Source organism: Mesoplodon mirus (genome assembly GCF_964341445.2).
Source record: "Mesoplodon mirus genome assembly, chromosome: 7".
NCBI classification, from domain to species: Eukaryota; Metazoa; Chordata; class Mammalia; order Artiodactyla; family Ziphiidae; genus Mesoplodon; species Mesoplodon mirus.
The window spans coordinates 127412916-127424500 of NC_138983.1; the positions used below are offsets into that span (position 1 = coordinate 127412916).

General features: G+C 53.4%; 2 protein-coding genes across 3 annotated transcripts; one reads left to right on the forward strand and one right to left on the reverse strand.

The window, feature by feature from the left end:
- The first annotated feature begins 1908 nt into the window (after positions 1-1908).
- Positions 1909-9254, forward strand: HMBS (hydroxymethylbilane synthase). 2 transcript variants are annotated; one of them, XM_082629703.1, is made up of 14 exons: positions 1909-2109; positions 4318-4377; positions 4717-4789; positions 5175-5224; positions 5308-5363; positions 5747-5824; positions 6058-6135; positions 6273-6348; positions 7465-7578; positions 7824-7862; positions 8068-8187; positions 8430-8483; positions 8625-8711; positions 8814-9254. In XM_082629703.1, the coding sequence occupies exons 1-14, from the start codon at positions 2077-2079 to the stop codon at positions 8985-8987; spliced, it is 1092 nt and encodes a 363-aa protein (XP_082485829.1). In that variant the 5' UTR covers positions 1909-2076; the 3' UTR covers positions 8988-9254. The 2 variants fall into 2 exon arrangements, with proteins under 2 accessions (XP_082485829.1, XP_082485830.1); XM_082629704.1 differs by having other exon boundaries at positions 4318-4371.
- Positions 9255-9568: 314 nt separating this feature from the next.
- On the reverse strand, positions 9569-11579 carry H2AX (H2A.X variant histone). The gene has a single exon (XM_082629705.1). It carries the CDS (start codon positions 10851-10853, stop codon positions 10422-10424), a length of 432 nt encoding a protein of 143 aa, XP_082485831.1. The 5' UTR covers positions 10854-11579; the 3' UTR covers positions 9569-10421.
- Between the last annotated feature and the right edge of the window lie 6 nt (positions 11580-11585).

Sequence of the window (11585 nt, forward strand, 5' to 3'; positions counted from 1 at the left end):
GGGGTTGAAGGATTTATTCTGGGGACTTCCTGGTGATTCTTAACTGTGCAAAATGTACTTCTTTCCCTCTGCTCTCCTAGAGCTCCCCTTCCCTTCCTACAGAGTTCCTTAAAGATGATGTTGACGAGACTTCATTCCAGTAATGAGTGGGGCCTGTGGCATCTAGTAGAGTTCAGTTGAAGAACCTCTGCAAAGGCCTGAGGCCTGAGCCCCAAGAGCAGCCCGGACTGAGGACTCTGCTCTATAGTGTGGCTGGTCTCTGTGGCTCTTGTAAGGACAGAGTATTCAAGCTGGAGGCCTATTCTCGTGGGGAGCCTTGGGCTTTAAAGGCTGCCTTCATAATGGGTGGGTTGGTGTCTTGCTGTATTCAGTACCAGATGATAAGCAGGATAAAAGGGCCTTTATTGAAACATTTTGTTCCCTCTTCGAAGTTGTCAGCTGAAGTTTGTATTGCTAAGTGTCTGCGTGTAATTGGGGTTACACTGCCCATTGGCAAATTGCTCCTATGGGGTTTAATTAAAAGACGTAGCTTAGACATTGTGGTTTAGGTAGTATTCAGAAGAGGCAGATAGAGTACACTACACTGGTGGCAGCTAAGAATACAGACTTTGGATCAGCTGCCCTGAGCTTGATTCTTAGTTTCACTTAGGGCAACTCTGAACCTTCTCTGGACCTCAGTTTCTTCGTCTGTACACGAGGAATTACATCTTTCTAGTACGGCTGTTATGAAGGTCAAAGGAGCCAATCAATGGATGTGTTACTGGTCCCCAAGAGGTCAGTGACCCCTCAGTGGGTCCTTTGCCTGGAGTTGCAAATTCCGGTCAAACAACACTATGTTCGGTATAGCAGAGCAGGAACTATTCATTGATCAAGGAATGGAGAGGGGAGAGCACATGCTCTAAAGACACCTTCTCCCCCAAGGGAGGGCAGTAAGAGAATTTAAGGGATAGGAGGCAGATGTCATCAGGGCTCTAGAAACAGGGCAGAGATTTCTGGGGGGTGGGGAGCTGGGGCATCACAGTCTTCCACACGGCAGGAATTGCGCCTAGCAGAGTACAAATATCCCCCTTGGGCGGGGATCTTGGCATGGTAATGAAGCAAAGGTAGCTTTAGGACACCAGGTCCTGTGGCCAAGTCAGAGCTAGTTCGGGGCTGTTGACCACTGCATATCTCTTAAAGCTCAGTTGCAAAACATCTCTGTCAAATACCAGGTGCTTTTGAAATACAGAGAGAGAAGTCAAGGCTGGAATCTTGTAGCCCTCGGGCTGGTATGGATGACAAGTGTCCAGTTTTTTGAAAGTGGTTAATACGTGGTTATTAGTACTGTTAGTGGGTAAAGCACTTTTACTCACAAGCCCTTTTCCCACTAACGCTAATAATGTGTTGGCACTCCCATTTCAGTTACTTGTCTTTAGTTGCCTACTTCAGGGCTGTAGCAGAAGAAACACCACATGAGCTGCACTGAATGCCTGTGCCACAGCTAAGGAGATAAAGCTGTGGAATTCTGGGTCACTAGCTTTCCGAAGCAGGCCTCTTTTATGTGCAGACGTTGAATGCAGCCTGGGGGCATGGTAAGTTGCTCAAGTAGCCTTTAACTTCCGACGCCGCATTGTAGGGTTAATATCCTTTTCCTCTCGGCACGCCTACTTTTGGTTTATTGACGTTCCCTTGGGTGGCGGTAGGAGGGACTGCAAAGAACTTACTTTGTGGGTAAACCCGGGAAGCATATCTTGGCCACTGACCATCGGTATTCCTGGCTACGTAAAAAGTAAAAATGAACAGTTGGTGGGCCTGGGTCTCAAACGGGGAACACGAGAGCCAGCCTGGGGGAGTAGGTGCGGTAACCCAAGGTAAGGTCTTCTCTGTTGCAATCGTTCTAATTCCCGCCCAGGGGAGGTCTAGGACCTCTGGGGCGGGGCCGGAAGTGACGCACGCACTTAGCGGAGCCGGGAGTGTGTGGCTGCCGGAGGACTGCGAGCTCCGCGTGCGCCCAGTGCCCGGCCGGCCGGGGCCTTCGGCTTGCCCGACTCCGGAGGACATTGGCAGCAGCCCCCGGCCTACTTCCCGCGCACAGCCATGTCTGGTAACGGCGACGCGGCCGCAACGGCGGTGAGTCCTGCGACGGTGACCCTCGCAGCTTCGGTCTTCTGCACTAGCAGTGCCACGATTGGCCCCAAGCTGGCACCCTCCGTCGTCAATTGGTCGGGACGATTATCCGTCTGTTTTTTTTTTTTTTTGGGTTCGAACAGTTTTTAAAGGGCCAGTAGCTGGGTTGCCCGTACGGGAATCAGTGAGCGGTGGGGGCGGACTTAAGAGCAGATGGATTGTCTCGAACGGAACCCCGTTCCTGCGGGGATCTGGATGGGATTTCATGAGGCGTGGCTTCCACGGCTCTAGATGTAGTGACCCAACACAGGAAAATTCGTCTGCACGAGACAGGGTGCTATTCCCCGGGATCCCTTCACACGAGACAGGTCCTAGTCGAGATTCAGCCACTTTGGGGAAGTGTTCCATTTTGGATCCAGAGAGGAGAGTGTACCTCGAATTCTCCGAACTGCACACAAACATCTTGGAAGTGCACCTTCTCCGCTTTTTTTCTTTTTAATGGACACCCAGCCCCAGCCTACACTCAAAAGTCTCCAACTGAGACACATCATTGGGTTACTACCATGGACGGGGGACGCCCTTGGGCCTTCCTCTTCCTAGCCTGGGGTCCCAGTTCTGGGCTTGTGCAGATGCAAACTGCAGAGCCCATGAGGCCAACGTCAGCCTGAGATAAGAAAGGAGTGGGGCAGCTGCCCTTTCTCTCCCTGACCTGTGTGCTGGCAAGGAGTGGGCTTCTGTGCCATTGCTGACATTCCTGAGTGCTGGACTAGGAGTAAGAAGATCTGGATTCCAGCTCTCTACCCATGATTAACCCTGTGGCCCAGGGCAAGTCACTTCGCTCTTCAGAGCCAGACTTTGCTTCTGTAACGTAGTTCCAGAGATGCCTGCCCTGTCTACCTGATAGGTTGTTATGAAGATTAAAAGCAATGATATACATGCTCAATAAGGAATTTTTTACTGGAACAATTTGACTTGAATGTGCTGTGCAGAATCAATGAAATTAAGGGGTTGTTTGAACATAGCAGTTTCTGGGACCTTAGATCCCTTTCTGTGGGCTCCCTGTGGCCCAGAATTTTAGTTGCCATGTTTAGCATTTCAAACCTAGCCTAATTTGCTTAGGGTCCCCCAGCGTTTATTTATTGGAGAAGTGATAGCTATGGAATAGACTAGAGTCCAAGAGCAGCCAGCTGGCACCTCCTCCAACAACAGAGGCCCCAGATACCTGACTGCAGAAGAATTCTGTAGGATGAAGATCCCAGAACAGGGGAAGTTGATAGTATCTATAGTGACCACTGTCTGATCTGGGAAGAAACAGGACCTGACTGGAGAACCCAGTTCTGCCTGCTTGGCACTGAATACCTTTGTCCAAGGTGCCCTGGCAAGAGGAAGAGGCATGGCCCTTTGAGTTCTTGGCTTGGTCTCTGACATCCTAATATTTCCTTTGTGGTGAAACCAGAGGCTGCACTCTAGGTGAATGGACATTAGACAGCTCACCCTCTTAGTCTTACAGAATATCAAAAGCAGAAGATACTTGAGTGCAAACTTCTTCATTTTATAGATGAACAAACAGGTTTATAGATGAACAAATAAGATGATGTGTTCAAGTTCGCCCAGCCAAGAGGCTGAGCAGGACCGTACGTCAGATCTGTCCACCCCAGTCATGCATTCCGTCCAGATTATGAGATCCATAGTGCAGCAGCTGTGGGGTAGCTCTTATGGCATCTAGGTGGCACTGAAGCTTTCTCAAGTGCCGCTCTGTTGTGGATGCTGAACTTGTCCTCAGTGACTCAGCTCACGTTCCCCTGTGTGGCCCCAGCTGTCCTGCCCCTGCCTGCTGCAGGCCCCACCCTCCCTGGGGCCAGACTGATAGACCTTATCTCTCTACCCACCTGGCTGAGTGCAGCATTCCTACTGCCTTAGCTTGGATGGGCTTCAGGGCTTAGTGTCCTGGTCATTACAGCAACAGCAGGTCCTACTGTCACTTCACTCTGGTCTCTGCTTCTCTGGATCCCTGAGGAGGCAGAAGGTATTGTTGGGGAAGGTAAAGGGACCAGTCTTGGGGAGGGGAGTGTTTCCCCACTCCGAGGCTCAGCTGGCCACAGGCCAGGGGCTGAGGTTCCTTTCTTCCAAGCCAGTGATTCTGGTTCTTGGACAAGGTGTTGAGGAATACAAAGAGCAGCAGGGACTGTGACCTGGGGACTTTTTCTGCAGGAAGAAAACAGCTCAAAGATGAGAGTGATTCGCGTGGGTACCCGCAAGAGCCAGGTGAGTGTAAGTACCTGGAGGTGGAGGAGGTATGTCAGAGACTTCTGTGTTCACGGTATTATAAGTTGGGGGGCCCAGAGCGTTCTCAGCAGCTCGGGGATGAGGAAATGGGGTGACTGAGTATCAAATCCCATGCAGGATGACAGATTGCATTCTGTAAATAGATAGTCCCTGGGCTGGGAAGTTGGGGTACAGAGGATTCCTAGGCCAGACCCCTCCCCTTCCTAGGTGGGCATTCAATCCCCTCTCTGAATTCCAATCCTTTCCGGATCTCCCTGACCCTGTGAGGGTCTGACCTTAGGGTAGTGGCCAGAGGACAGGACTAACCTGAATTTCTACCCGCAGCTGGCCCGCATACAGACGGACAGTGTGGTGGCAACGCTGAAAGCCTTATACCCAGGCCTGCAGTTTGAAATCAGTGAGTTTTCTGGACAGGAATGGAAGCTAATGGGAAGCCTTTAACCCCTGGAGGGGAGAACACAGTGTTTCTGGCTTTGTCTTGGACCAAAGCCTGGTCCTGTTGCCTCTGAGAATTCTTCTTGGCTGTCCCCAGTTTGGAGGGCCCTTTCCTTCTCTGAACACCTCCAGCTCTGACTACCTGGGCTTGCCTGGCATTTAACATCTGCTTTGGGTCTTTTTGTGATTATGTCTGGTCTTCCTCCAAGATCGTACATTCCCAGAGGGTAGGGACTGGGGCTTACGTGCCTCTGTATCCACCAACAATCTTAGCACAAGTGCTGAGCTCAGTAGGGGCTCAATAAGCGCTGATCACTGAACGTCTGATTTGTTGATTCTCTCCTCAGTTGCTATGTCCACCACAGGGGACAAGATTCTTGATACTGCTCTCTCTAAGGTAACATCTTCCATCCAACCCTTTTCCCCCTCCTCTTTCCTTCCCCCAAAAGATTCACCCTGAGGCTCTTTCTTGCCTGGCAGATTGGAGAGAAGAGCCTGTTTACCAAGGAGCTGGAACACGCGCTGGAGAGGAATGAGTAAGTGAAAGCAGGGAGCATGGCGCCCTCCCATGCTCTCGCTAGGACCCCAGTGCACATCAGACCTGGGTATCAGCTAGACTGTTGGGCTTAAATGCTTGGATGGGCTAGAGAGGGGCTCATATGTGAGTTTTTCAGGCCTCAGAAAAGGAGAGTGTCCTGGTTCTGAGCCATCTGGCTGCCTGGGGTGCAGGACTGGCTGGGGGAGGGGGGTGAAAGGGAGGGTAGGAGGGGAGCAGGTCTCTGGGACCCAAGGTCTCGGAAAGGCCTGCTTCCTGAACTGCTCTAGGTTCTGCCAGTGACTTACAGGCAGGAGTGGGTGGAGAAGGGCTGGGGACGTGCTGCTCAGACCCCTTCTCCTTCCCTCTCTGCCATCTCTCTAGAGTGGACCTGGTTGTTCACTCCCTGAAAGACCTGCCCACAGTGCTTCCTCCTGGCTTCACCATTGGAGCCATCTGCAAGTAAGAGTCCTGCCAGTCAGGGGGCCTCGGCATGGGGTAGACATCATGTTAACCTTGACTTTTCCCTTTGGGACTTGGCCCTCTGCCTCTAGGCTGTCCCCCCTGCCCTGAGGAGTGTCAAGCATGGCAGAAAACTCAGAAAATGCCCGTTAGTTGACTATTGAGAGAGCCTGGAAGTGACCTGAACCGAGATCTCTCCCTTCCTTATTCTATGACTTTCCCTCCATCCCCAGGCGGGAGAGCCCCTATGATGCTGTGGTCTTTCACCCAAAATTTGTTGGGAAGACCCTAGAAACCTTGCCAGAGAAGAGGTGAGTGGGGCCTGGATAGGCATCTTGGTGGGATGTGCACAGAAGATGGAGGGGTGGGAGGAGGAGGAAGGGAACAGTGCCTGCCTAGTTAAATCTCATGCGAGTTAAATCTCATTTTAAACCATCTCTCTGAGCAGCGTGGTGGGAACTAGCTCCCTGCGGAGAGCGGCCCAGCTGCAGAGAAAGTTCCCACATCTGGAGTTCAAGAGTATTGTATCCTTTTAGCGGAGGGAGGAGGCAGCAGCCAAGGAGGAAGACGGGGTCCAGAGGGTCCTGGGAGTCGTGAGAGTGGAAGGGGCTTCCAGAGGAAGTGGACCATGGATGCAGTGGACTGCCTGTCCTCCCATCCATCCACCCATCCATCCACCCGTCCATCCATTCATTCATAATCCTTTCATGTTTTCTTAGCCCCAGGCAAGTGCCTGGCACTGGGGATATGGTGAGCAAGATCAACATTGTCCCTGCTTACAAGGAGTTTACATTTTAGTTCTGGAGACAGACGACAACCAGGCATTGGTAATACAGAGTGATACTGAATAATGATTACATCGAGGGAGGGGGGTTGGGGGGGTGCTTCCATTTAAATTTAAATAATTAAAAATTTGTTTTATTATAGTTGATTTACAACGTTGTGTTAGTTTCTGGCGTATAGCAAGTGATTCTTGTACGTATATATACAGATTCCTTTCCATATTCTTTTCCATTGTAGTTTATTGCAAGATAGTGAATATAGTTCCCTGTGCTATATAATAGGACTTGTTGTTTATTTTATATATAGTAGTTTGCATCTGCTAATCCCAAACTCCTAATTTATCTCCCCCCATCCCCTTTCCCCTTTGGTAACCATAACTCCATTTTTATTTTATATTCCACTATATTGTTTTGATCTTTACAATGTTATGTTTGTAAAACTGATTTTCAAAATAGTATTTGCTAAGTGCTCCAGTGCGCAAAGTAGGGAATTCTCTGGAAGCTTCTAGCTGGAACATCTAAACACAGACTTGAGAGTCAGGGAAGGCTTCTCAGAGGTCTTGTAACCTTGGGCAAGTTATTAAATAAATTAAAACCTCTCTATCATTTTTCTCATCTGTAAAATGGAGATGATAATACTTACCTACATCATAGGGTTGTGAAAATTAAATGAATTGACATATCTAAAGCACTTTAGAACAGCGTCTGGCATGTAGTAAGTATGAGGTAAGTGTTAGCTGTTGTCATTAAGTTGAGAACTCAAAGGTGAGAAGTTAGCAGATTGAGAGACTCAGGCAAAGGGAACAGCATAAGGCTCCAGACTGCCCAAAGCTTGTGGTCCTTAGCGCCTCTCCACAGCGGGGAAACCTCAACACACGGCTTCGGAAGCTGGATGAGCTGCAGGAGTTCAGTGCCATCATCTTGGCCGCAGCTGGCCTGCAGCGCATGGGCTGGCAGAACCGGGTGGGGCAGGTAGGGCCTGCCACTCTTCCCTCCCCAGTTGATCTTCATCTCCTTCCTGCCTGTGTTCTTTGACTCCCACCTCTAACAGTGCAAGCTGGAAATGAGTCCCAGGTTGGGAAGACTGGGGATCAGAGGCCAAACTCCCACTCTTGCCTCTCCAGCCCTTCTGTATGCTAGGAAAGCCCCATCTCACTGCTGTGTGCTTTTAGGCACTCCCACCTCCACCCTTCTGACTGCCTCTTCTGCCCCCACAGATCCTGCACCCTGAGGAGTGCATGTATGCTGTGGGTCAGGTATGCTTGACCAGGGAAGCCGTGTGTTGATGTGTCCCTTTCCTTTGTTTTCAACCAAGAACACTCCCAGAGAGGGGCAAGCCTTGGGAGGCTACTGGCCCAAAAGGACCTGGCAAACAGGTGGAAGTAGGCTGGTTCCCATCGTTGTTAGCTCCATTGGTTGGGGGAAGATTGGCCCTGATATCTTAGGCTATTTTTCCATCAGGGGGCTCTGGGAGTGGAAGTTCGAGCCAAGGACCAGGACATCTTGGATCTGGTGGGTGTGTTGCATGATCCTGAGACTTTGCTTCGCTGCATTGCTGAACGGGCCTTCCTGAGGCACCTGGTAGGGCCTGTGCTCTTGTGGAGGGGTGGGTACCTGGGGAGCTGGGAAGGGTAGTGGGGAGATTTCTCAAACTGTTGCTCTGTATTTAGTGGTAACTCATCCTTGAAAGTATGGACAGGACCCAGGTCTGGGCCGCTACCTCATTTTCAGTTATGTCCTTAGAGGGGTCTGTTCTCTCTGAGGACTCTGGTTACAGGGTGGTGGTAAGGGTCCTTGGAGCTCACAGGGAGGACTTGTTGCAGGAAGGAGGCTGCAGTGTGCCAGTGGCAGTGCATACAGCTATGAAGGATGGGCAAGTAAGCAGGGGAAGATGGGTGGGAGGGCAGGGAAGGGACTCTGGCATTTCTCCTGTGCATCCTGAGCTGCCAGCAAGAAAAGCCCAGGTTTCTAAGCAGTTCCCTCTCACAATATGCTGAGGCAACTGTTTTCTTTCCCAGCTGTACCTGACTGGAGGAGTCTGGAGTCTGAATGGCGCAGATAGCATGCAAGAGACCATGCAGGCCACCATCCATGTCCCTGCCCAGGTGCCAAGGCTGGATGGAGGGTGACGGAGAGGGTAAAAAACACGTCTGTATGTTACTTCCCCTTTTGTGCTCACCAAATCCTACCCTCCTTCCCTTACCCAGCATGAAGATGGCCCTGAGGATGATCCGCAGCTGGTGGGCATCACTGCCCGGAACATTTCACGACAAGCCCAGCTGGCTGCTGAGAGCCTGGGCATCAGCCTGGCCACCTTGTTGCTGAACAAAGGAGCCAAGAACATCTTGGATGTGGCACGGCAGCTCAATGATGCCCACTAACTGGTCTGTGGGGCACAGGTGCCTGGGTTGCTGGTGCCCCGTGCCTTCATCCCAGCCCTCAGTGCCCCAGTCTCACTGTTACCTGGGGGGTGATTACCCAGGGGATGGAACTGCAGGGGCGGAGACTTAGAGACTTGTCTCAACTTGGGGCCTTGGTGATGCCTTGTCTCCTCAGTAGGTGGAGGCTTAGTCTCTGGAGAAAAAACATCTAACAAGCCACAGCCTTTGAATGTAACCAACTCTACTAATAAACTAGATTTGAAGGTGGCTTTGTTTCTGATGGGGTTGCAGGACAGAAAGATAAGGACAAACACAAGACCCTTTGCTCCTGACCTCAGAGGCTAGGACCCCTGTCCAAAGTTCTCCTGGAATACATTGCCTTCTGTTTCTGTCTCAGTAGTTCTGACAGAGTAAATTGTCTCCCAGGGAACACCAAGAAAGAAGCATAATCTTATAACCTACGATTTGCCGCTCCAGGTAACGGTAGAGCCTTTGTATCAGATAGCTCCCCACCCCCACTACCTTTAGGAATCTACAGTCATCGATCCTACAACCCGTCTGCAAAATGAAGACACACCTCATTGTTTAAAAAAGAAAACAATCCTTTAATAAACAAAATTAGTCCATCTGAAACTCCCCAATACCTAAAGTACTGTCTTGGATGGGTTAGCTGCAAAATTCCAGTTCCGAGGCCAACGGCGACTCAGTCCAGATGGGGATTAACGGACTAGTGCTGGTATCTAGGTGCTTGGCTTGCGGAGCGGACCCGCCGGGAGGGGCGCGGGTCCAGGGTCAGGACTCCCGCAGCCCCCACGCCGCCGGGACCCGACACCGCGGGCGATGCTCACGCCGCGAAGTGTGTCTTCCGGGACGCGCACAGGCCTGCGAGTGGAGATGGAGGGAGCGCGGACGTGCAAGGCTCGGGATCCGGCAGCAAAGGGCGTCCCGGGACAAATGAAGTGACCGACTGACTCCGCCGCCGCCGCCGTCAACCGAGTCTCGTCCGGAGCACCGGGCTGGTGGGGAACGCGCGCGGCCCCGCCGGCGGCCGTCCGCACCGACTCACCTTCCCCGCCACGCGCCCCGGCCCTGCGTCAGCGCGGCCGGCCCGGCCTTCTAGAAGGTGCCGCGGCCTCCCTGCAGCCCATCAGCATTCGGGGGCCAGGCCGGCCGAGTCACGAGCTCGCTCCTGGCACCGAGCGGCGTTCAAACGGCCGCCCTCCGCCGAGCCACGGCTGGAGCGAGCCGCGCGGGGGAGGGGCAGGCCGCGCGGCGGCGGCGGCGGGGCCGCGGAGGGGGCGAGTGCGCTGCCGCCCGGCCCGGAGCCCGACGGGGCCCAGCTCTTTCCGTGAGCGTTGTGGTGGCCCTTAAAAGGGCCTTTGTGGTGGCGAGGGGAGGGGCCGGGCGGCGGCGGTGGCGGCGGCGCGGGCGCCCTCAGTACTCCTGCGAGGCCTGGGTGGCCTTCTTGCCGCCCGCGGGAGCCTTCGGCCCCACGGCGGCGCTGGTCTTCTTGGGCAGCAGTACGGCCTGGATGTTGGGCAGGACACCTCCCTGGGCGATCGTCACGCCGCCCAGCAGCTTGTTGAGCTCCTCGTCGTTGCGGATGGCCAGCTGCAGGTGGCGGGGGATGATCCGCGTCTTCTTGTTGTCGCGGGCCGCGTTGCCCGCCAGCTCCAGGATCTCGGCTGTGAGATACTCGAGCACCGCCGCCAGATAGACCGGCGCGCCGGCGCCCACCCGCTCGGCGTAGTGTCCCTTCCGCAACAGCCGGTGCACGCGGCCCACGGGGAACTGGAGGCCCGCTCGCGACGAGCGCGACTTGGCCTTGGCGCGGGCCTTACCGCCTGTCTTGCCGCGGCCCGACATGCTGCGCGAGGTAGAGGAACGGAGAGGAGGGCTGCTCACGAGACTAAGGCACAGCCGTCCGCCGCAGTCCAACTGCTGCCGCGCGCGCCCAAGGGCCGCCCTTATAAGCCCCCAGGGCGCACCCCCGCCTCCTCCTGATTGGCTCTTTTCTCCAGTACCCGCCTCCGGTCGGCTGCGGTTAACCCTTCTATGACGCGCCTCAGCTGAGGGAACGCGCCCGCCGACTGGTCGAATTTGAAAACCTTTTGCCCGGGGAAAAGGCGAGGAGGAGCGGCAGCAAGCAGCCAGCCAACCACTCCCGGGTGTAGCCAATCCAAGTGAAGCGCGCCAGATTTAAACCCTACAGCCCAGACCAGAGCCGGAAGACAAAGAGGGCGGAGTCCGAAGTCAGCTCAAGAGCCTCAGGGAAGTCTGTGCGGGTCTAGGATTCTTAAAGGAAAGGGGTCAACATTACGGCTACCTCTTCCTCCCGTCCCAGGTCTGGTCACTCCCTCCTCCTGCCTGGCAAAGGGAGAGTGAAACAGGGAAGGAATGAGACCCCCTGAAAGTCCAACCCCCTACCAGAGAACAGACAACGCCAATCTTATGGCCCTTTATGCCACCTGAGCAGCAGGATTTCCTATTTATTCAACATGTTCTGTCTGGTCTGTTCTTTCTGTTCCCTTCTTGCTAGGAGGGGCCTGATGTACTGAAAGAAAAAGGATGGGGCAGAGAGATAGGCATCCTCTCCGA

Bases quoted from the DNA above. Each gene is read 5' to 3' on its own strand.
- HMBS (XM_082629703.1), top strand. From the start codon at position 2,077: ATGTCTGGTAACGGCGACGCGGCCGCAACGGCG. The intron at 4,378-4,716 runs GTAAGTACCTGG...TTCTACCCGCAG, and splicing joins CCCGCAAGAGCCAGGTGAGT to CTGGCCCGCATACAGACGGA. The intron at 5,825-6,057 runs GTAAGAGTCCTG...CTCCATCCCCAG, and splicing joins ACCATTGGAGCCATCTGCAA to GCGGGAGAGCCCCTATGATG.
- H2AX (XM_082629705.1), bottom strand. From the start codon at position 10,853: ATGTCGGGCCGCGGCAAGACAGGCGGTAAGGCCCGCGCCAAGGCCAAG.